The sequence below is a fragment of the Anabrus simplex genome, chromosome 2 (genome assembly GCF_040414725.1).
Source record: "Anabrus simplex isolate iqAnaSimp1 chromosome 2, ASM4041472v1, whole genome shotgun sequence".
NCBI classification, from domain to species: Eukaryota; Metazoa; Arthropoda; class Insecta; order Orthoptera; family Tettigoniidae; genus Anabrus; species Anabrus simplex.
In genome coordinates this window covers 639,116,238-639,141,993 of record NC_090266.1, presented here as the reverse complement: position 1 = coordinate 639,141,993, position 25,756 = coordinate 639,116,238, and the positions used below count along the sequence as shown (strand labels likewise).

The window sequence follows — 25,756 nt, the reverse complement described above, 5'->3', positions numbered from 1 at the left end:
GCTCTGTTTCTAGAAAATAGAACTCAGAGAATTAGAGTAGGTGAAGCTTTATCTGTCCCTGTAAAAATTAAGAGGGGAATTTCTCAAGGCAGTATTATTGGACCTTTATGTTTTCTTATATATATCAATGATATGTGTAAAGAAGTGGAATCGGAGATAAGGCTGTTTGCAGATGATGTTATTCTGTACAAAGTAATAAATAGGTTACAAAATTGTGAGCAACTGCAAAATGACCTCGATAATGTTGTGAGTTGGACAGTAGGCAATGGTATGATGATAAACGGGGATAAAAGTCAGGTTGTGAGTTTCACAAATAGGAAAAGTGCTCTCAGTTTTAATTACTGCGTTGATGGGGTGAAAGTTCCCTTTGGGGATCATTGTAAATACCTAGGTATAAATATAAGGAAAGATCTTCATTGGGGTAATCACATAAATATGATTGTAAATAAAGGGTACAGATCTCTGCACATGGTTATGAGAGTATTTAGGGGTTGTAGTAAGGATGTAAAGGAGAGAGCATATTTGTCTCTGGTGAGACCTCAACTTGAGTATGGTTGATTCAGGAACTGGAAAAAATCCAATGAAATGCAGCTCGATTTGTTCTGGGAGATTTCCGACAGAAGAGTAGCGTTACAAAAATGTTGCAAAGTTGATTGATTGTTGATTGACTTGGACATTTGGACATTTTTCATATTAGATAGATTAGGACCAAAAAACTTAACTGTATTATCTTATGTTACCCATCTTAAGAGTTCGTTAATGTTTGTATATATTATATATAATGTATATATTGTATATAGTGTATATATTGGTATGTTTATATTGGTTAAAAAGGTCCCAAACCTTGACCTAAAGGTTGTTTACAGGCTGAAGATGCCCAAAATAATGGGTGAAACATGTACCTGACCAAATAAGTCTACATAAAATCATGTAGATAATAACCACATTAAACGTGGAAAGTATTGAATAGGTGGTTTTTTATTAAATTATCCTTGATATCTATGCCTAAGTGGTATGTTCAGAGCTGTCAGTGGAAAGATGGCGTGGGAAGACATCAGTAGACGAATAAGTTTGGATGGTGTCTCTAAAAGTAGGAAGGATCACAATATGAAGATAAAGTTGGAATTCAAGAGGACAAATTGGGGCAAATATTCGTTCAAAGGAAGGGGAGTTAGGGATTGGAATAACTTACCAAGGGAGATGTTCAATAAATTTCCAGTTTCTTTGCAATCATTTAAGTAAAGGCTAGGAAAACAACAGATAGGGAATCTGCCACCTGGGTGACTGCCTTAAATGCATATCAGTATTGATTGATTGATTGATTGATTGATTGATTGATTGATTATCAATCAGGTTGATAGCTACTTCTGTGTATTTAACTTTTCAGGATTTCAAAACAGCAGATTTAGTCTAATGATCTTGATAAACTGTTATAAATTGAAAGCCATTGTAGCTTTGCAATTGCATATCAATATGATTGACCTGTGCTCGAGAGTTAACAGCTGAATGCAGAATAGGTCCGGTTACCATCCCTTTTTTAATACATAGTTCAAAAAAAATAGGGGAACATGTTTTGTAGCATCTGGTATGTAAATGTTAATTTGGTAGATGGGGTTCCAATGGTTGTACAGCATACCTTGAGACCTCAGCTACTCAGAGTATGTCAAATTGAAGTTATACTCCATCTGTAGGCATAGCCATGCATTAAACTGTCAGGTAACCCCTAAAAAAAATGTGAATATTGATGCGTCCGTGTGTCATTGTGAGGTACACAGACTACTGCGGTCATTTGAGCACATTGTACGTAAACCAGCACATCCCATGAGACATCTTAACGAGGTTCAAGTCGCAAGGACCATCACTTTGATCCAGGAAGGATGGACTTTTCGTCGTGTTGCTGTGGATCTCAATGTCTCTCTGTCAGTTATTCAACGCTTGTGGAATTGCTACAGTGAGACAGACCCGTTCACAAGGAGGGTTGGACAAGGTTGTGGATGCATGACAACCCCGCAGGATGACCGATATCTGACCATCTGTGCGTTGCTGCATCGTTCAGCAACTGCCAGAGAACTGCAACAAGACCTCAGGAGGGTCACTGCAGTCACGGTGTCTGACCAGACAGTAAGGAACAGGTTAAGAGAAGTGTCCTTATGACCCAGACGTCCTGTTCGAGTGCCCCGTTTAACGCAGCAACATCGCACAGCTCACCTTCTGTTGCCCTTATCCATGTCAACTGGCAACTTCGCCAATGGAGACCTGTGTTGCTCACAGACTAGTCCAGATTTCCCCTGACACAGCGTGATGGACGTCAACGTGTATGGAGACGCCGTGGTGAGCAGTACTTGCCAAATGTTGTCCAGGAAGGCGACCAATTCGGACAAGGTTCTGTGATGGTGTGGGGTGGCATCAGTATTGATGGATTGTCGTCCTCCGTGGTAATCTTACCGCTGTGGGGTACGTCGAGCAGATACTGCTGAAGCATGTGTTGGTTGCTGTATACGGTGTTGGCTGAATTCGTACTCATGCACGACAATGCCAGGGCTCATGTAGCGCGCATCACCAGCGCTCTCTTGCGAGAACTGGACATTCAAGAGATGGAATGGCCAGCAGTGAGTGTCAACCTTAATCCCATCGAGCATGTGTGGGATAGGCTTGACAGAAGTGTTCGTGGGTGTCCTGTTCCACCACAGACTCTCCAAGACCTCAAACAGGCTCTCATTGAAAAATGGGACCTGATACCACAACGTGACCTCCTTCAACTTATACGGAGCATGACACGGAGGTGCCAAGCTGTGATAAATGCTCGTGGAGGACATACACCATACTGAAGCTCTCCAACTATGATAAAAATCTACCCTGGAGGACTGTTATCACTTTGTTTTCACCCCTGTTTGGATGTTTCCATTTGTATTCTGAAAGTGAACGTGAATCCATTGATGTTCTTTTGTATACTTCAACAGTAAAGAATAAATGTTTAGTGGGTAATATACCTGGGTGTGAGATATTGTTTTGTGGAGCATGGCATACATTCAAAAACATGTTCCCCTAATTTTTTTGAACTGTGTATTATTTGGCTACTTCTGGCAGTATATACAAAAATGTAAGCAAATCCTATTACTTTTCTTGGTGATATTGCAACTCTGTTTCTTTAGTTCTGATGCCATTCTGTTTTTGTCCATGGGCTATTGATGGACATGTTGTATGAAGAATATCAGACAATTTTTCAATTTTTACATAGTGAAGTACATTGTCATTGGTGATTTCTACAGGTCTTATGCACCAACATTCCAAGTCATGGGATAGCAGTATTTTTTGAAGTTGTGTAGACATTTAACATATCTCGATCAACACTGTCATGTATGTATCTGGAATGCCTTTTTTTTTTTTGCTTTATGTCATACTGACACAGATAGATTTTATGGCGACGATGGGATAGGTAAGGGCTAGGAGTGGGAAGGAAGTAGCCATGGTCTTAATTAAGGTACAGCCCCAGCTGAAAAAGAAACAACAGAAAACTATCTTCAGACCTGTTGAGAGTGGGATTCGAACCCACTCTCTCCCAAGTGCAAGCTCACAGCTGTGCAAGACTAACCACACAGCCAACTCGCTCGGTTGATAATACCTCATGGAAGGCATTACCACACACAGTATACACGCATTGGCCAACCATAGATGCTTAATGATTGCAGTTCGTGGCATCTGGCTTGAGTTGTACGTGGTAACAGACAGGCCAAACTAGCTGAGAGTGAAGGTACCAGATGCATATCGAGCTGGTCAGTACAGTGTTCCTTAATGTCAACAGAAGACCAACCAGAGTGCCTCTGTTAACACCTGGCACAGCATCTCACCTGGGCCCGTGATATTGCTAATTGGAGGACTGGCAACAAGTAGACTGGTCCAATGAGTCACTATTCCAGTTGTTTTGAGCTGAGGATAGGGCTCAGATATGGCATAGGCCCTATGAAACCATGGTCTACAGTTGTCTACAAGGCATCATACAGGCTGGTGGTAACTCCATAATGTGGTGTGTGTTCACGTAGCATGTGGTGGATCCATGGATCCAGTGACTGCTACAGTGAACTGCTTGGTAACCACTTGCAACCTTTCATGGACTTCGCATACCTCTACCACAATGAGATATTCAAGCAGGATAATGCACCGTGTCATAAGGCCCAAGTTGTCCAGAATTGGTTCAAGGAGTGTTCTCAAAAGTTTCAGCGACTGCTGTAGCTACCTCATTTGTCTGATATGAACCCTGTTGTTGAGTTGTGGGATTTGGTGGTAAGTACTTCAGATATGTTACTATATCCCAACCCATTGCACCTACAAATAGCAGGAAGCTGTGATATGGGTCAGAAAATCTCCACAAGCGTGTTGTCAACTTGCGGAATTGTTGCCACGATGAGTTGCTGCACTTGGGCGAGCCAGAGGAGGGCCTACACGATACTAGACCCATATCCCATGACTTTTGGGATGTTAGTATAAGTCTCTCTTTTCTGTTGATTCTTATCTATTCTATACCAATATATATAGAGGTAAAGTTTGTTTGTATGTAATGGCTAATCTCAGGAACTACTGGACCGATTCTAAAAATTGTTTTACTAATATTCATTGTCCCTGACGGACATGGGCTGTATTTTATTTTCAAAATAATTTCAGGGGGGGGGGGGGCATGGGGGAGATATAAAAACACTAGGCTAATATAGGTGAAATATTGAATTTGTTGTACAAGGAGGAGACAAAGCTCAATTTAAGTCCCTTGACGCAAAGAACAAAACTCGATAAGCCCTATGGGCCCGAAAACCATCTTTTAAGGCCCTAAAACCAGCCATTATGGAGATATTGGCACCACACTACCCCTGCTCTAGGATTCGGATAAAGAAATGAACTGTTGTAACCATGGAATCATCAGCTCCAAGATTCTACATCAGCGAGATTTTCTTCAATATATCACAAAAACCTAACATGTTACAGACATGAAAATGGTATTTAGTATCTCCTTTAAAAATAAAAGAAAACAGATTTTGTTTACAGAAAATCCACTTAAGGGGTGATAGTGGGGAGGTGAAAAGAAGTGAGGAAGGATTTGAATTATTTATATGAGGATACACATTTCTCAGAAACTGAAGATGTTACAGGCATTAAAACTGGTACTTGGAATCTCCTTCAAAAATAAATGAACACACTTTTTTTGGAAAATCCACCTGTGCTAATATACTATGCAGATAGTCACGGTTTATATTTAATTATTTTATCATCTGCTGTTTAATTTTAATCACTCCTTATGACTTCGTATGTTTGATAAATTTCCAAAATCTTTGAAATCATTAAAAAAATACTAGATATACAATTGATAGGGAAACTGCCATCTGGGTGACAGTCCTAAATGCAGATCAGTGGTGACTGATTTGACTGAATGACTGACTGACTGACCGACCGACCGACTGAAATAAATGTGCTGTTCTTATGTTGTGAGTACAATTTAAAATGAAAATAAGAGCTGATTTGATAACAATTCCTTTCCAGGCATGTACAGTGTCTATGTAGAGGATTTCATGGTGCGAGATGTAAAATATATCTGGCATGGTATGACCTATAAGGACCTGAAGGAAGTACTGAAAGAAAACCGTAACTTAAAAGGATTTCCTCTTGTAGACAGTCCAGGTAATTCCTTAAATATTGTACTTGCTTTTATATTGTTGTAAAATTGAAGTTCATAGCTCTAACACTCAGTATTATTTTACAGAATCTATGATACTTCTTGGATCAATTCAACGCCTTGAACTCATCAAATTGATAGAACGCCAAATTGGGAGGGAACGTCGAATGCAGGTGGCAGCAAAATGGCAAAAGGAGGCTGAAGAACGGTACATAATTTTTGGGATTATCTTAAGTAGTTATATCAAATGAAATTCCAGAAATTTGCTTACTCCTAATGTCGGCTACTTGCCCTAACTTCACAGTTCTCTTGAAAAGATGCTTCAGCTGTAATACTGGATTTAAGCCAGTAAGCAGTCACCATGTGTGTTCTGTGTCACTCCTTATTGCAGATATCTACTCATTTTTGACCATTACTTGGCCATCTAGCATATCCCTAACAGGTCTCCAAAATCAAAATCACACACACTTCATTGCTGTCTTAGGGCCGGTTCTGCCATCTGCTGGTAAAGTGGCTGGCAGCTGCCTGGGAGCTAAACTACCTGGGGGTGAAATACACTTGGTACTTTGCCTTGCATGCAACCACCTCTGCGCAAGCGCTGAGTAACTACCCGGAGCTAGACACCGATATATAGAGTTGGCTAGACTGATTTTTAGCGACTTCTCACTTTCGAGTGTGGTGCTTTCTATCGTCAGATGTATGAAGTTCATTTCAATTGTCTTATTTTCCTGTGCTTGCATCTGCTGATTATCACCAAAAAGCCTAATAAGGGGAGTCTTAAGAGTTATGGGCAATGATTTATGTCAAGCTTTCATGATTTTAATCTATGAGCTTCAAAATCAATACCTAATTGGGATTAAAAATCTCGAGATTACATTTTTTTACTCCAGTTATAACCTGTCATGTAAGGCAGCATTTTTGGAAGGTATTCTCGTAGTAGATTGGTCAAGTCGCTCGCTCCTTAATAGAAGGCACCGCAGGTTTTCATTGTCTTCCTAATTTGCATTAAAAAATTTATTTTCGTTCCCTGCCGTTGTTCTTAACCCTTTTTTATGCGCTTCCGTATACGTATATACGCACACATCTGCCTTACGGACTTACTGCCTTTGAGCATTCTATCTGCAGGCTTCTGTGAATTTATTAAGTATCTCCATGATGCTCTATTTGCAACTAGCTCTGTGACCTCGTTTAGTTCCCCATGCTTCCATTTATTGATAATGCATTTCATTCTAATGTTTACCCTATCTTCATACAGTAGGAAGGTTTTGTTAAAGAACTAATCGGGGTATATATCCATTCATAGGAAGAGGAATTCGGGTGTGGAATAGTTTGCAATTTCTTTGAAATCATTTAAAAGAAGACTATGTAAACAACTGATAGGGAATATGCTACCTGGGTGACAGTCCTATATGTTATATTAATCATAACATCACTTTCTATAACTAGCACGCATATAAAGTATTTTCCTACAAAACATAATATTGTGATTAAACATTGCAATGAAATATATTCTTAACAAAAGAACATATGAAAAGAGGCATACAGATTAATAAAACGCTAATAATGAAAATAAAAACGACTCATCATAATGAAGACTCGAACCTGCAGACCTTGTATTATAAAGCGAGCTCATTAGCCATTATGCTATGAGAAAGCTTGGGGTAATTGGGATACATACACTAAATTATACGTGGTGTCTGAAAACTGAAAAAAGAAAATTAAAGCCCATTTGAAATGATTTCCAAATAGGTTTTGATTTTATATCCTTTTAGAATTTCTTTGCGAAAGCTTGACATATAAAACGTGTTCCCTACGCTACCAGTGCGAGAGGCTGGTGTGACCATTGCAACTCCAGGGAAGCATTAATGTTCAAAATCCTGCAATACAATATATCACTGTTACAGTATCATGGTTTTTTCAGTATACTAAGCTAATTCAAGTCGTATGTCACCAGAAATACAGCTAATAATGTTCAGCTCTCAAAACTTGACCAGCAGGTAAAGTCTTATTGGGCCCTCGAAGTGGCCAATAAATTACGTGCCGGGTAACTACAATTTATGCTGCCGATAGCGCTACCTGGGAGTGGTCGAACGGAAACATCCTTTTACGCGGAGGGCAAGTTACGCGCTACTTTACCAGTAGGTGGTAGAACTGGCCCTTAGAAGAAGAGATGAAAAACAATTTACAAGAATCTCTCCTTCTCTTCTTCCATCACCCTTGTCAAGCGAGCACCTGCGTCAGGCTGTGGATCATTGAACTCCATTCCTGAATGTTTCATATATAGGCTTGTTATATCCAAAGGTATTTTATACCTATCTGCCAAATTTCAATAAGACTGCCCCTAACCTTGAGTACAGACACTGCCTGCTGGATTTCAGTGGTATTCTCTCCATTGGGAGATCAATATCCACCTAAAGAAGCTCCTCTGCCTGAAGCCATCAATCCAGGATATTTACCACAGCCCAACACTCAGCGTTGAGTTGCCGGCTGTATGGTCTACTCCATCCCATAGGGAGGTAACCCAGGCCAGACAATCTCTCAAACAAAATTTGCATGAATTTCTACCAACTTCCAACATTTGCAAGGCAGTTTGTTTTTAATACTAACTTATTCAGGATTACATTTTTACAAATATATTTCATACATATATTAAGCTGAAAGAAAACATTGAAGTTTGAGCATTAAGAAGACTGTGGAATAAATTCTTCTTCTTATTCCCATGTGCTTCCTTTCTCTCCTTTAAAATTTTTTCCACAACCGTTAGAAATAGAAAAGGTGACAGTACAGTCCCCTGTCTTAGTCCAGTTTCATTTCTAAATCATTCTGTCTTTCCAAACAGAATCTGTATGCTGCTGACACAGTTTTTGTACATTACTTGCCCCATTTCTACAGTTTGTGTACCCAGTCTCTTTTTGACCATGGTTTCCCAAACCTCCTCCCTGGGAACACTATTGTATGCCTTTGTCAGGCCTATGAATGTCATAACCAGACCTTTTCCATATTCTCAACTCTTTTCCATTAATTGCCTCATGCTGAAGATTGGGTCCACTGTAGATCTTCACTTCTAAAACTATACTGTTCCTCTTGCTACCCTCTTTCTACCTTACCGGGCGAGTTGGCTGTGTGGTTAGGAGTGCGTAGCTGTGAGCTTGCATCCAGGAGATAGTGGATTCGATCCTCACTGTCGGCAGCCCTGAAGATGGTTTTCCGTGGTTTCCCATTTTCACACCAGGCTGTACCTTAATTAAGGACACAGCCGCTTCCTTCCCAGTCCTAGCCCTTTCTTACCCCATCGTCGCCATAAGACCTATCTGTGTTGGTGCAGCGTAAAGCAAAATAGCAACAACAACAATCTTTCTACCTTCCTTCTCATTTTCCTGTCTGATATACTTTCCAGTATTTTTGTCACTTGTGATAAAAAGTTTGGTTCCTCTGTAGTTATCACACATTTTTTTTTGTCTCCCTTCTTGAAGACTGGTATTATCATTCCCTTTCCCCAATCAACTGGGACACTTTTCTGTCTCCACTTGTTTCATCCATTCCTGGTACATTTCCCATTTCCATTTCACAGACTGCCAGTTCAACTGGGCCGATGACCTAGATATTGGGCCCCTTTAAACAACCAGCGGTGTCTTTAAACGTTGGAAAGATCACAATATGAAGATAAAGTTGGAATTCAAGAGGACAAATTGGGGCAAATATTCATTTATAGGAAGGGGAGTCAGGGATTGGAATAACTTACCAAGGGAGATATTAAAAAAAAGTCCAGTTTCTTTTCAGTTATTTAGGAGAAGGCTAGGTGAATGACAGATGGGGAATCTGCCACCTGGGCAACTGCCCTAAATGCAGATCAAGGTCGGTCGGTTGGTCGGTCGGTCGGTTGGTCGGTCGGTTGGTCGGAGCATCTTCTACTGTTGAGTCATCACACAGCATTACTGCAGTCTCCTCTGCACAATTTCTCACATTCAGCAGTTAATCAAAATATTCTTTCCATCTTCTCTTTATTGTTTATGGATGTGTTATCAACTCTTCACCTTTCTCTTTCATCAGCTTTGTATAAACTCTACCTTTTCTATTACTTCATATAATTCCATACAGCATTCTTTTATTGGCAGCTCCATCTCTTTCCATCTTTTGTATAAATTCTTCCCAAACCGGGCGAGTTGGCCGTGCAGTTACTGTCGAGCAGCTGTGAGCTTGCATCCAGGAGATAGTGGGTTTGAATCCCACTGTCGGCAGCCCTGAAGATGGTTTTCCATGGTTTCCCATTTTCACATCAGGAAAATGCTGGGGCTGTACCTTAATTAAGGCCACGGCCACTTCCTTCCAACTCCTTGGACTTTACTGTCCCATCGTCGCCAAAGACCTATCTGTGTTGGTGCAGTGTAAAGCAAATAGCAAAAAATCAAAAAAATTCTTCCCAACATTTCTTCTCTTACCAATTCCTTACATTTCCTTTTATTATCAATATACTTCATTTTACTTCTTTTTTATCTCTATTCCATTCTTGCCAAGCTTTCTTCTTTTCGTTCACTGTTTCTTTCACCTTCTCATCTATGGTGTCTCCTTTTCTTTTACTCTTGTCGATATTCTACCACAGCCCTCATTTTTGTCAGTAATCTACCATGATCCACCCTGTTAAAAGCCTTGGGTCAATATCAGTACAGCCCATTTGACCTCCTGAACCTAAAATATCTGCTATATCTTGCTGGAATTCTATAAGTTGAGCCTCACTGGAATGGCATTTCCTACATCCAAACTGTTTTCTATCAAACCAATAAGTAATTTCAAAAAATGACGAATATAATCAGGAATAATTATTTCCCAGAGCCTTCAAACACACATGTCAAGCTTCATGTTTATCACCCTTTCCTCTGGGACTACTGTTACAACTCTCCATTAATTTGGTATTGCTCCCTCATGCAAACAGTAAACAAATAGGTATTTCAGATATGGCACTTTATCCCAACCAGAAATCTTATCAGTCCCAGCTGCTTTTCTATCTTCATTTTAAATGAATTTTTTAATGTTCTTGATCACATTTGCTTTTTTTTTTTTTTTGCTTTATGTTGCGCCGATGCAGACAGGTCTTATGGCAACAATGGGATAGGAAGGAATTAGGAGTGGGAAGGAAGCGACCGTGGCCTTAATTAAGGTATAGTGCCAGCATTTGCCTGGTACATTGGCTTTTTTCTCAGCATATTTCTTGGTTCTTACATCTCATCCTAATGTTTCAGACAGGTTTACTACTCTCTGTAAGCACCTTTCACATAATTGATGTAATCTGTCTCTGCCGATCTGTAAAGGCCGGTCTCCACTGATTAAGATTTAACACCAACATGTTAAATTTAACATGTTATAATCGACATGTATATTATGATTGTCTTCCAATTGACTTGGCATGTTAACTCAGAATGTTGAGATTAACACTTTTAACATGTTGGCGTGTTTTCTGCTCCAAGTGGAAAACGTGTCAAGTCAATTCGTTGTTCGTGAGATATCGGCACAGCTTCGGCAGCTTCCGTGCTGTTTTCATGCCAGCAGATAGCTTAAATGACGCAAACGATGTGCTTTTCGTGAAGTAGGATTATACTTACAATACTTTGCAACACTTATTCTCTTTGATATAAGCTACAAATACAGTACGCGAACATACAGTATGTCGTTCTCTCTGCACTATTCTGGTACTCAAATTTATAGTCAGAAATGGAGCAAGGAGATTAATCTGGACTTAATGAATGATATAATAGAAATGCTTTGTTTGTGGGATATCTCATCAAAGGAATACAGAGATAAAGGGAAGAAAGCCGACAGTTTCCAGGAACTCTAAATTATCTATAATTGTTCCCATGAGTGCATCAAAAAAATCTAGCATCCTTCCGCTCCCAGTACAATTGAGAATTGTAAAATGTCGGAAGTTGGGAGCGGGAGCGGACGAAGTTTATACTTCAAAATGGTTTGCTTTTGAAGCAATGACCAGGATGAGGGGAGGAAATGTGCCTAATAAAACTGCATTTCTAAATCATAACAAGAAGAAACGGTGGCAATAACGAAGGCCATATCCTCTTCATCTTTTTTTCTTTTTGGTAGTGGCTTTACATCACACCGACACAGATAGGTCTTATGGCGATGGTGGGATAGGAAAGGGATGTGTCAGGCTGCCGACAGTGGGATTCGAACCCACTATCTCCCGGATGCAAGCTCACAGCCGCGTACCCCTAACCACATGGCCAACTCGCCTGGTAATCCTCTTCATCTGAGTCCATTGTCCTTGTTTGAAAATACTACACACCACCTAAATGTATTACCACAAATTGATATAATGAACTACCTCTATATAGAATAAGGAAGTCTAATTTAACATGTTTATTAAGTGTGGACACAATGTTAAATGAAAGAGTATTCAACATTTAACATTTAACATGTTGATGGTGTCACCAGTTAACATTTAACACGTTTAACATTTAACATGTTGTTGTTAAATGTTAATGTTAAAATCCTCAAAAATGTATCATGGCTCTCGGGAACATTTTCCATAATTTTTTCTCCTTTCTTTGACAAGATAAAGTAAAAATGAAAATCCACAGCTTGTTTCCAATCATTTGAACGGGTCACGAATGGAATGAAAGGAGCCCCCATCTAGCGGCGAGGATAGGAACTATGCCGGCTGCCAAAACCTGTCTCACTCCTCTGGGGCAATGATTAATGACTGACAGTTGAAATGAAATGATATTGGAGAGTGTTGCTGGAATGGAAGATGACAGGGAAAACTGGAGTACCTGGAGAAAAACCTGTCCCACCTCTGCTTTGTCCAGCAGAAATCTCACATGGAGTGACTGGGATTTAAACCACGGAACTCAGCGGTGAGAGGCTAGCGCCCTGCCACCTGAGCCACAGAGGCTACCACAAGATGAAGTGTTTCACTAAATTTTGATTGCTCCATGCAATGAGTGTTTTTGGCAATGATGCCAAACTATATGTCAAGATATAAGCGCTCTGTGCTTGTAGCTTCCATTCTTTGTAAAAAGCTTCTTCTTACATTTTCTTAATTCAATTCTTTGCAGCAGAAACTTGAACCCTTATGCATACAGACTGGCACTTCAGGGAACCATTTTGGTGTGTGCCTGAGTGGCAAAAAAATACTTTATATAGGTTATGTTCACACATGCACCAACTGTTAATTAAATTATATTAAAGTTCATTAACTTGCCTTTCCTTCTTTTTGACATTTCATTTCCACTTTTCTGGTCATTATTTCATCTTCCTGGCATGATCAGTCTCGTAGCAGTCCCCTTGGAGTTTGTGAGAAAGTTTACATTACAGACATTTGCTACCACTTCAATGTTCTGTCAATGCAATCAGTCCTTTTCATTCTATATAACCCTAAAACACTTTGGGTAAGAGCACCACAAAACAACACTAACTTCACAACAACCACCTTCCTTCACAAGTGCAGAAATAAACACTCACTGGCTGTGATGAGATTCTTAGATTAGGCAGTGAAAAACAGTGTTGGTAACTTCAACAAAGACTAAGAAATAAGGCTGACCACACTGCTTAAAAATATACCTTATATGGTGTTAACGTCTGTGTTGAAATGAAAAAAACTAACAGGTTGAAATAAAAAAATTAGTAGGTTTTGCACATGTAACCCAATGAGCGGCAAAGTTGATTACATAATTTAGCAGGCTTAGCAGTAGCAGCGATAAGGACCCTGCAGACCTGGCGCGGCAGGGGAGGCCCATGGTTTGTGAGGGGCCCATGACTGATTTTTACTTCAGTAGATGAAGAGTAATGTTACATATTGATAAAGCTACAGCACACAACACAGTATTATTTACATTACAGAGGGATATTCCAAACTTAGGCCGTCGTCGTGCAGAGCTTCTTTCGTCAATAGGAGTACGGTAGTTATTTCTGAAAGAATGTGGGTTTCCCAAGCTGTTCCAATAATAACCGTACCTTGCTGCCACTCAAAACAATTAACAAGGCTTTTGAAGTAATTAGCCAGTTCTGAGGACCCAGTAGTCTGCGAAGATAAGATAACAAAAACATCCTCATTATCTAAACTCTAAATCCTGAAGTTTTGAGCCGGTTTATAACTCTCGGCAGTCAGGCCTAACATGTACGGTTGAGTTGTAAATTATTTGGTCCTAGGAACGAGATTATTTCTTAATACTATGATGGTCAGCATGTTTTGGTTACTATAATTGGAATATGCATTTCATTTGTGTGTGTGTGTTCATACCATATAAGTGTTTTATTTTACTTCCTTCAGATTTGAAAACTAATTTTTTTTGCAAGTTGCTTTACGTTGCACCGACACACCAACATGGTGGTGATAGGATAGGAAAGGCCTAGGAGTGTGGAGGAATCGGCCTTGGGAAACCACAGAAAACCCAAACTAAATTGGGTAACTTCTTCTCAGTATATGTCTTCTTCTTCTTCTTCTTCTTCTTCTTCTTCTTCTTATTATTATTATTATTATTATTATTATTATTATTATTATTATTATTATTATTATTATTATTATTATTATTATTATTATTATTACCCAGTGGCATATACTGAGGGCTACCAAGGCCATCAGTGAAGCCCAAACCTCAAATGTGAGCGATGGAAATCTAAAGCACATTATATTGTAAGCATCTGACACATTGTTTCATTTGCCAGCTTGAAAGCGATTGAGAAAAGACGTTGGACGTATTTCTGAGAACAAGGCTTCAAAGACTGATTTTGCAGCCCAGACTCTCATCCCGCTCCCTGCGACATGCCTCACGCGGGTTGCTGCTGTATGCCTACAGGCGCGGGGACCGGCGGAGGATGGGTGTGCTAGGCTTCGGTCCATCAGATTGCCACAGTAACTATCAACCATGCGTTACTCAACTTATATACTTCCTCACCTCATCCTTCTGACTTAATTATATAGATAACAGAGTGCTGGTATTTCACTCCTGTTTACTTCTACATCCTTGTAGGAATACACTGCAGGCCTGCGGTTATAGGAGTAATATACACTAGAGTCCTGTTAATCCGAAAGTCTGGTTAATCCAAACTGAAATATTCAATGTTTTTAAAAAATCTCCTTATTGAAATGAAAGGAACATATTATAGAATGAAGATTTATGCATTTTATTAGTCATATTTTACTAGAATAACTTAATGTAAACATAATTACACGCCATATTCGTACAGCGCACATCGGCACTGTGCGCTGTACGAATATGGCGTGCCACTACGGCTCCTCTTCGCAGTCAGAATGAGAAGATGCCTCACCCCAGCTACAACGCTCTGACTCTGCAGTTGCCGTATACTCTAATCTCTCCACCGCAGTTCACAACACAAGCAACTCTATTCTATCTCACCAGACCAGTAAAAAACAATAACTTCATCCCGAAGTCCGCCATACTTTATTCCACGGAACAATATCAATTTGTCTCACCGGCATCTCACACCGATGTCTTCACATCACATTCGATGCTACAGAAGTCAACTAAAAGAATAAGCGAAAGTTTCAACCCGCAACATTTTCCTAATTAGCAATTACCCACTAATAACTGTCACCATTGTTGCCATTCAAACGCACGGAATACCCATGAATCTCCATCCACACTGACCAGACTCCGTACCGATCTCGGTGCTGCAACCAGACAACTTTCAGCTTGATGCCTATAAAACCTCATTTGGCTATGAAATATTTCCCTACCCCCGGTGATTTTAACTAAAATAAACCGCTCTACATATTTCTGAAATGTCAATGCTAATTCCTTCTTCCAACTTCTAAAACATCAGGACGCACTTGGTACTAGAATTTTTTATCCTTGCGCACCAAGCTGCTCTTGTGTAATTATGTATATAATTGTAAATCTCAACTGTTCAATTAGATAATGTAATTACTATATAGTTACCAACCATTGACATTATTTTTTATTACAAACATTTACGCTGAATGTTATAATGTAAATATTTTTAAAACTTTATCTCAACTGTTCAATTGAACAATGTAAATACTGTATAGTTACCAACCTTTGACATTAATTTTTGGTTACAAACATTGACGCCGAACACTACGCCTTTTCTCCCTTAATTGTTATAATGTAAATATCTTTAAACTTTATATTTTCCTATGATTGCGTCAACTGTTCTCCAGAGCACCACTGCCGAACTCTACTATTTTAATTTTACGCATTGGTGCTGACTTCTCATCTATAAACCTATATGTTCAACCATTACTTCTGTACAACTATTTCCCATACTTAATTTTTGTATGTGTATTAATAATATGTATTAATTTGTACATGTCAACTACTAACCAGGTACCTGATTTTTTGCCTTGAGGTGATAATTTGACTGATGATGCCCTCAATGAAGGGCAAAACATGTCTCAAGTGGAATCAGTAATAAATTCCTAATTTATAAAATTTATATGTATTGAATAGGTGATAAAACAAACCTTATAGCATCCTACAGTGTAACCCATTACCGTATTTTAGCAGTTTTAGGAGACAAGTTTCAACCTCGTTTTAGTCATTCTTTCCTCTACGGGTTCTTAACTACCCTACTGTAATTTTATACAGTATTTTATTAATGTAAATGCTAAAGAATGAACATTTCAAATTACAGTATGTACTATACTGTATTGTACAAACTAATTTCCTCAGACCGTTGAGGCGCGGGCCTTCTGACCCAAGCTTGCAAGGTTCGATCCTGGCTCAGTCCGGTGGTATTTGAAGGTGCTCAAATACGTCAGCCTCGTTGTGCAAGTAGATTTACTGACATGTAAAAGAACTCCCGCAGGAGAAAATCTCGGCACCTAGGCGTCTCCGGAAACTGTAAAAGTAGTTAGTGGGAAGTAAAACCAATAACATTATTATTAGAAAATATTTTCCGGTTAATCCAAAAATTTCGTAATCCGAACAGACTCTGGTCCCAATTAGTTCGGATTAATGAGACTCTACTATAGTTTTATTTTTATAGGTAGATCTGCTAAAATGAATTGCAATCTTTCAGGTTTAGTGTTCTCTTTTGTTGGTTGGAATCGAACCTGTGATCATGGGTCGGACACCACCACTGATCTTCCGAGGAAGATAATTAACCAGTGAACGCTGTAAAATTCAACATTTTATTTAACAATGATGATGATGATGATGATGATGGTGGTGGTGCATGGCATCTGTATAGGCTTGGTGGTGACCTAATAGGGATAAAATGAACGGCGAAGACGTCATAAACACCCAGTACCCAAGCCAGGGAAATTAAGAGTATGAGGGGTTGATTCTGAAAATTGATCCGGGGCCGTCGGACCAAAGGCAAGCATTCTATCCATTTACCCTCAAAGCTGGACTGCAATTTGCTAAACCTTAGGCTACCAACACGATTGATCAGGTGTTGAGTATTGGCAGTGGCAGAGGCCAGGGCAGTAGCTTGTGAAGCAGCCTTGACAACACAGCAGGCTTCTCCGTTGGCTATTGGCTACAGCTCAAAATGCTTAAGGCTTGACATTCCCTAAACCAACTATCGAAAACGGGTAACCTAAGTCTAGTGGTAGCCCACGACCTGATACCAGCATACGCCACTGTTATCATTAGGGCTTGGATGTTTAAGACCTAAAAATAGCCCAAATAAGCGAGCAAATATGACCTCAAAAGTGACAAAATAAGACTTGAAAATTACAAAATATGACCCAACAATGATTAATCTAAATATGGCAATTTTAAAATAAGTTATAAGTTGAAACGACAATTCCTTTAATACATATTTGTTAACTAAATTCTTTATTCTTACTTTCATATTAATTTTCTGAATATACATGTTTAGCAGTTATTCACAATCTATTGTCCTTCATTCACTTATCAAACATTTGTGAATACATAGGTAGGTACCTATAAAGTACTAAGTTCGCTAAGATTATCAGATCACACAACATTTTAAAAGTCCACGTGATTGTTGTACTGAAAGTTCAACACTTCTCACAATTTCAATACTTGCATTAATTTCTAAGGTAGCAACTTCTAAACGAGTAATTGCACTCGATATAATTCCATAGTTCCACTTAATATATGCCAGAATTTCTGACAAACTGTTGGAAAATAATTCCTGCGCAATGTTGATAGAAGAGGCAGAGTATACCACTTGTATTATCTGCAGATGTGGTGCCGAGAAGCAGTGTTGTGAATGCTAGTTAGCATTCGATAAGTTGAAGATGATTTTGCACAGCTATAGCTGTCGTCAAATCGCCGAATTATGACCGAAATATGATGTTTCTACGAAAATAGCTCAAAATATGACCTTACGACAAAAAATAGCCAACATATGCATTTATATGACAATTAAAAATCACTTAATTGTGACGATAATCACCTGATATGCACCGAAATCCAAACAGGCAAGAAAATGGAGACAAAGAAAAAATATGACTTTTCCTAAACATCCGAGCCCTAGTTATTATTATCGTTTCTGTTCATTGTAATAATATACAACCTTGTACTACAAAACAAACCTGTCACTTTCCTTATCAGGAAACGAGGGGCCCATTTTCAATCATTGCAGGGGGGTGGGCCTGAGCTACTTAGTGCTGCTACTGTTAGCAAGTGTTCTTTTTTTTTAAATATCAGGTTTTGCATCTGCACCCATCTCAATTTTAGAAGGTTTTGCAGGTTGACTGATTTTTCTTTTGGCAATTTCAAGCTATTTTTTCATGGTTTGCGAATGGAAAATTTCACGGCCATTTACTATCTCATAAAACTGCAAGCTTGCTTACTTTGACAGTACTGAGGTTCAATCTAGGGTGGCACAGCTTTTGACAACCAGCCCAAGTGTAACTTTTACCCAAATTTCTAATATCAGATGTAACTTTTCTTAAAACTTGGTATGATATCTTACTTCTATTGTCCTAGTTTATCCATACCAACCCTAGTGTCAGTTTACTCTTGGCATACATACTAGCACAGGCACCACTGAAACACACATTCTCAAAGAATTCAAGAATTAGGAGATGATGGGTTTAAACCCCACCATCAGCAGCCCTGAAAGTGGTTTTCTGTAGTTTTCCCATTTTTACATGGGATAAATGCCAAAGCTGTACCTTAATTAAGACCACAGCTGCCTCTTCCCAATCTTAATACTTTCTCATTCCAGAGTTGTTGGAAACCTGAATGTGTCAGTGGGATATAAACTACTAGCAGAAGAAAATCAAACATTCACTAAGTGCCCTGAAGTGTCTAGCAGAACCAGCACCAGCAATATAGAGTAGTGTGCATGCGTATTGAGACAGATACTGCTCTTGCTTCTCGTGAGTTTACATTTCCCCTGAATCTTGTAGGTATTCACTGTTGTATGAACTGAATATCCTTGCTGAGAATATAAACAGATCTTAACAGATCTTCCTGCAGCTAGAATTTAAAAATTTCTGTGCCCAAGACATTACTTAAGGGAACTCGCAGCAAACCTGGATCAATGCTACTTTGTGTGATGTATCTTGTGTAACTATATCTGCAGTTTTACCTCACACAATAGGCAAAAGAATTGGGTTCAGTGGTTCTGTTTTCCTCCTTCTACTGGAGATATTTTTCAGCAGCAATACTACAAGCTCCAAAAACCATAGAGGTAGTTTGTGAAGTGTGTATCCAATTACGTTGTTATAACAGTACAAATTTGATTAGAATGTTTGGCTAACATAATGACCTTCGGTTCAGAAAATCTTTTGTTTGATACCCAGCCAGGACAGGGATTTTAGCCATGTCTGGTTAATTCTTGTGACTTGGAAGTTGGGTGTTAAAATTGGTCTCATTATATCCTTCTTCATATACACACAAAAACACATCACTGAAACGTGCAATACCAAGTGAGTTTGCCGCATGATTGGGGTTGCATAGCTGTGAGCTTGCATGCAGGAAATGGTGGGATGGAATCCCATCGTCGACAGCCCTGAAGCTGGTTTACCATGATTTCTCGTTTTCACACCAGGTGAATGTTGGGAATGTACCTAAATTGAGGCCACAGTCGCTACCTTCCCAGTCCTAGCCCTTTCCCATCCTTACCTCGCCAAAAACCTTCAGTGTGTTGGTGCGACCTTTAGCAAAAGAACAGAATGTGCAGTAGTGAATACATATCTCCATGTAGGTTTGGTGGTAGGAAGGGCATCAGACCCTAAAACAGGATAAAGTTCACAACTGTAACACAGTTCACAACCTGCAAACCCAGTTGGATATGGGAAAAGGAGTAGTAGTAGTAGTTTGGGCTAACATCACCAACAATTACTTGACCAACTTGTTGAGTTTCAATGGACACATTCTCTGAGGAAAAGCCTCAACAATTTTGTGCAGGTTGTTTTGGAGAAATGGCCCACTACAAAAATATCTGACTATAGGGTGAAAAGAGGAAATTATGATGTTGTAACAAGCCTTGTTTTCCACTGACAAGTGTTTTGAGAAGTTGAGCAAGTTTTAGCATTTCTGATGGTAACTTTTATTCACTGTTGTTCTAGAAATTGCAGTATAAATTAAAATAAAACTCTCTTTAATTCTGCTTTGAAACAAAAATCAGATATTAAATATAATGTTATGTTTCTTATCCAATCTTCTTTTAACTTACTGCCAGCAAGCTTCTTGAACTGATCCCATTTCATTTCACCCACCCTGGAAAGAATACTAGCTCCAGACTTTAAAGACTAATGGGATTGAACCTCATCATTGGCCATCCTTAGTTTCCTATAGCTCTCGACTTTAGCTACAAAAAAATATTTTAGATGGGACCTTTTTCAAAGCTTCAGCCATGTTCCTCCTTATTTTAACAGCAATAGATTAAACAGCAGTAAGTCATGCTATCAGACATAATTCACAAAAGCAGTAAGTACACAGGGTTAAATCCCCAAAGGAAATCATAAATTTTATTTTGCACTTGTGTCCTGATGCAAGTCTTGATTTCTTGTTGATATCTTTCTTTGATTTTTCTTTTCTATGATTTAAAAACTAACCCCTGACTTGCTCTCAGACTCCTATTAGGCAAACTTTATCTCATCTCAAATTTGATTGGATTTTCATACACTGCTTTTCCTTACACAGATTGTCATATACATGACTGCATTCTTTTACACTCTATTCATTGTCAAGGGTTCAACCATTTTTATTGCTGTTCATTAGTATATGAGAAGCTAGTGAGATAACAAGGAAAAAGAAAATTTATAAGGAATACGACGTAAAGCAGCTTGTTAAAAAAAAAAAAAAAAAATCTCCCCCTAAGATTTGTCAGTTTTGATCATAACCCATTTACATTTTGAAAAAGCACTGACACTTACTTATTATTACAATCTGCTTTACGTTGCACTGACACAGATAGGTCTTATGGCGACAATGGAATAGGAAAGGGCTAGGCGTGGGAAGGAAGCGGCCATGGCCTTAATTAGATTTCAGCCCCAGCATTTACCTGGTGTGAAAATGGGAAACCACATAAAACCATCTTCAGGGCTGCCAAAAGTGGGCTTCGAACCCACTATCTCCCGATTACAAGCTGAAAGCTACGTGACCTAAACCACGCGGCTGCTTGCTCGGTGCTTGCTTTTTATTTGGATGGCCCTTTGCTATCTTAGGAGTACCATAAAAGTATTTAATTATTAGTTCAGTTTCTCCCAGCATCAGTGTTCTGAATTATACTTTTGTATCTTATAAATCTTAACTGTTCCATATTCCACCTGAGGTAGTTCTAATGATATGAAAGTCCTGTCTACCATAGTTAAACACCCAGTGAGTCATAAGAAGTGATTACTGTAGATAGCTTTCTTCACATCTCCTTTGTGTGATTACCCCAGGGAAAGGTTCGCACTCCCCTAGTTATCCATGAATAGTTTGTCTTTCTAGACCTAGCTGCACCGAGCTCGATAGCTGCAGTCGCTTAAGTGCGGCCAGTATCCAGTATTCGGGAGATAGTAGGTTCGAACCCCACTATCGGCAGCCCTGAAAATGGTTTTCCGTGGTTTCCCATTTTCACACCAGGCAAATGCTGGGGCTGTACCTTAATTAAGGCCACGGCCGCTTCCTTCCCATTCCTAGACCTTTCCTGTCCCATCGTCGCCGTAAGACCTATCTGTGTCGGTGCGACGTAAAGCAACTAGCAAAAACAAAAAAGACCTAGCTGCATCGTGTTTCTTCATTTTTACATATGATAAAAATATGAATGAATATGTATTATGTACTCTTGCACCTGTAGTCATTGAATCTAAAAGCCTCTGTGAATGAACTTAGTGCCATCATAATTCTCTATTCCTAGAGAGTTATTGTCTTGAAATGATCTAATACAAAGTCGATGGTTTCAAAGAGATCCTTCTCTCTTTTTCCTATGTACTGTGTCCAAACCCATTAGTCTCCTCATCCATTTGTATCCATAGTCGTCATAAAATGACACTGCTGATTCACAATACAGTCTTAATTTGTATTTGTTTACTATTGTTTAAGGATTATATCACCTAAGCTGAGCCTCTTTCAACTTAGTCATTATCTCTTATGAATATACATATATCATTGTTCCCACCTGTTCAGTATTCATTCTCACTACATATGTTACCTCCAAGTTATGAATAAGATATCTGGAGTCTGCCAAGTTTTGACTGAAAACACTGATGTTAGGATAACTTGATCTAACGAAGGCACATCCCGCCTAACAAAATACCATCGATTGCACTGTGCCTGTTTATTAAACCTTGATCAATTTCTCTCATTATATGGCTATCCAAGAAGAAAATGTTAAGTACTTGATGTCCACCTGTTCCAGTTTTGTATTTCCATTCTGGCATTCTGTCTTCTTACCATCCTCTCCCTGAGACATCGTTTTATTCCTGGAGAGCTAATTTGGGTAGTAAATAATTATTTACACATACAAGAGGACATGCGGTAAGATAACATTATTGCTGTTCATGTTGAGAAATTACCACCTACTGTAAGGGTTTAGTTGAACTGTATCTGTATCCCTTTTCAACTTATATTTGTCATATATAGAATATGGTATCAGTAGAAATGTCTGCAATAAATTTCAAAATATTGTTCTCCTTCTCAAATGAAGGAACCCTGCCAAAACATGCGCGCCTCTTAAATGTTTCTTGAAACGCAGTTTCCTTTAAAATTAGTTGTAAAATAATTTAATATTGCTGGGATAAATGGTGTAGACAGTAGAGGCCCATGTTGGCAGGTTTGATCCTGGCTCAGTCCAATGGTATTCTAAGGTGCTCAAATACACCACTGTCTTATCAACAAATTTGCCAACACATAAAATAACTCCTCGGGGGGCCAATTTCTGGCACCTTACCACCTCAAAAGCCTGCATTTGTTGGTATGATGTAAAACCACTATTCAAAAAAGTTAGAAATTATGCATTTAAGGAAATATATAAGGAAAGCCTTGTAAGTGAAGTTGTCCAAATGGTTTTTGATATGGAAATATCCATTTGATTTTTCATTCAAAGATTTCTACAGAGGTTGGAACAAATGGGCCAACTTTTAGACAACACTGCCCTTCTTCCTACACAAGTTTAAAATCTGAAGTGAGAAGATTGCATCACCTTGTCAAACAACTATAAGACGCACATTAATCACTTGTGATTGTAATTAACCATCTTGAATACAATCAAATTTACAAAGATATGAAAATATGAGAACAGAACAGACTAGCACCATTCTATAATAGCAAACTAATTTCAGTATAGAAAATGAATGAGATTATATAAAATCTATAGTTGAATAGAGTGGTGACAGAAGCACTTGGCAGATGAAAGCTAAACACAGATGGAAGAGGTCCAGTAACAGATAATGAAATGGTGAACCCAACACATCTCAATGAAGAAAAATATAAAGAGGCAAGAAATAGCAATATCAAGAAAAATCCATTAGGATTCACAAGAGAGTTTTCTATCATTTTTATTAATTTATCTCCATGGAAGAAACCAAAGTCATGAGGATACTAATAACAGTAGGAGATGGAAAAATTGTAAATTATATTATGAAAACTTGTGGAGACCAGCAGACAACTGTTCTGTTCAAAAATACATCAGACGTCTTCAAATGCTCCATCAGTATGTCCTGGATAATGTATGTACCAAGGAATGGCTGGCCACTAAAGTAATATCAATTTTCAAAACACAATACCTTTAGGAAAGGTCCTCCTAATAGACAACATTTTTACTTTTTAACAGATTATGGAGAAATACTAGGAACTTAATACAGGATTTCACCTGCATTCCTCAACTATGAGAAAACCTGTCATAAGGAGAAAAGAGATTTACTGTACTGTAAGGAACAATGGAAATTAGAACAGTTCCACAGCATGAAACAAAAGTCCTATACAAGAGAACAATTATAATGTTAAGAATAAATAAACTAACTGAAAATATAGCAGCCAAAAGCAGATGATGATTGCAGTTTCAAGAGGCCAAACATCAAGATCATTGGCACCAGGACTAAGGCAAGGCTGTAAACTTTCACCCACTTTTTTCATTATATTCATGGGTGAACTGATACATGATTGGAAACAGAACACACATAGCAGACCAGGACTTTCAACACTTCCATTTGCAGGTGTTCATACTGTACTCTAAGAAACAGGAACAAATACTTCATCCTGTTTATGATTTTGAAACATTGACAAGAAAGGCTAAGACTATGGTATTTGCTGGAAAAGACCCAAAAAGAACAAACATAACAATTGACAATAACAGACTTCAGTTCTTGGGTTGTGATATCATTATGCTAATGATAAAGAATACAAAATTAATTGAGATCAACATACATACAGCATGGAAAGAAACTAGAATGAAATTCTGTAGAACAACTGTGATATACTGATGTGAAACATAGACTTCTAGGAAGACAGAAACAAAACAGGTGTTGAAATGCAAGATTGAGGTCTGTTAAGGGGTGCACAAGAAAGGAGGCATATGGAAGAAACTGGATACCAGGTGATTTAGTCATACAATAAAAGAATATAGACGGAGATGATACACCCTCCACAAACAAATGAATCCAAAATTAGCAAAAGAATATGAACCACAAGATGGAAGAACACTGATCAGCTGGTGAAGAAAACAATGAACATTGGAACTGGTGACTGCCTCAACCACGACAAGAACAAACATGTGTAAAAAAAACCAACCCTTAATCCTGTTTCTTGATGCGGGGTAGGGGATGAGGTGAGATGAATTCATACAGCATGTTTTTATGTCCGGATGATCTTCTTGATGCCAACCTTAGTTGAGGAGCTAATGAAGATGAAATTAATGATGGTTAATGAAATTGGGTAAGGAGGTGGAAGGAATCAGCCATGGCCTATGAAATGGAACCGCCCAGCATTTGCCTGCAAGTGAAAATGCTAAGCCATAGAAAACCATTCTCAGGACAGTCAATGGTGAGCCTCGAACATGTCTTCCAAATGCAGAGCTTGACATCATACCTGTAGTGTGCTATCATGCACAGCCACTCCACTTGGCACAAGTATGTATTTCCCTATTCCATACTACCAATCAGAAGTTTGTTTCACTTCAAGCTGATATTTAAGAAACCAATAAGCAAATAACATGGAGGACAATACCTACATACCTACCTACCTATATATTTTATCTGCATTACTGATGATTCTATCTCTGTATGTTTCTCTCCTTATAGAGCCAAAGAAGAGCTAGAGAGAAAGATGAGGGAAGACACTCTGAAGATAAGACGACCATCCAGATTTGAAGTAATCCCTGCACCAGATATTCTGAAATTAAGACAACATTCAACAAATGAACTGCTGTCTCCGCGATCTGCTCTATTGTGTGATGGGGTAAGAGTTAATATTTTGGGCCTAGCAGTATTAATTCTCCTTGCCTGATTGATGTTGATTTTGCTCAAGGCTATAATTCTTATTCTTTGCAGTTCTGGTTACATACACATAAAATTGAAGGTTGATGATTTTTGGTATTCATTCTCTTAGTAACATTCTCTTGAAGAGCATATTGTCACATAAAATGGGCTTTTGCTAGTAATACCTATCCTTATATTCTGATATTTGTGAATCACCAACTTGTGTGGCATTTGTAGAAAAGACTTTTTTCCGAGTACCAATGTGCATATTGAGCTGC

General features: G+C 38.7%; 1 protein-coding gene across 2 annotated transcripts in view; it reads left to right on the top strand.

Moving 5' to 3' along the window:
• Window positions 1-25,756, top strand: part of ClC-a (chloride channel protein 2) — a 625,116-nt gene that overhangs the window by 504,481 nt on the left and 94,879 nt on the right. For both annotated transcript variants that reach the window (XM_067141103.2, XM_067141101.2), the window contains exons 14-16: window positions 5,527-5,664; window positions 5,747-5,867; window positions 25,302-25,458. In XM_067141103.2, coding sequence (XP_066997204.1) covers window positions 5,527-5,664; window positions 5,747-5,867; window positions 25,302-25,458 — 416 coding nt within the window. The remainder of the gene's footprint in view (window positions 1-5,526; window positions 5,665-5,746; window positions 5,868-25,301; window positions 25,459-25,756) is intronic.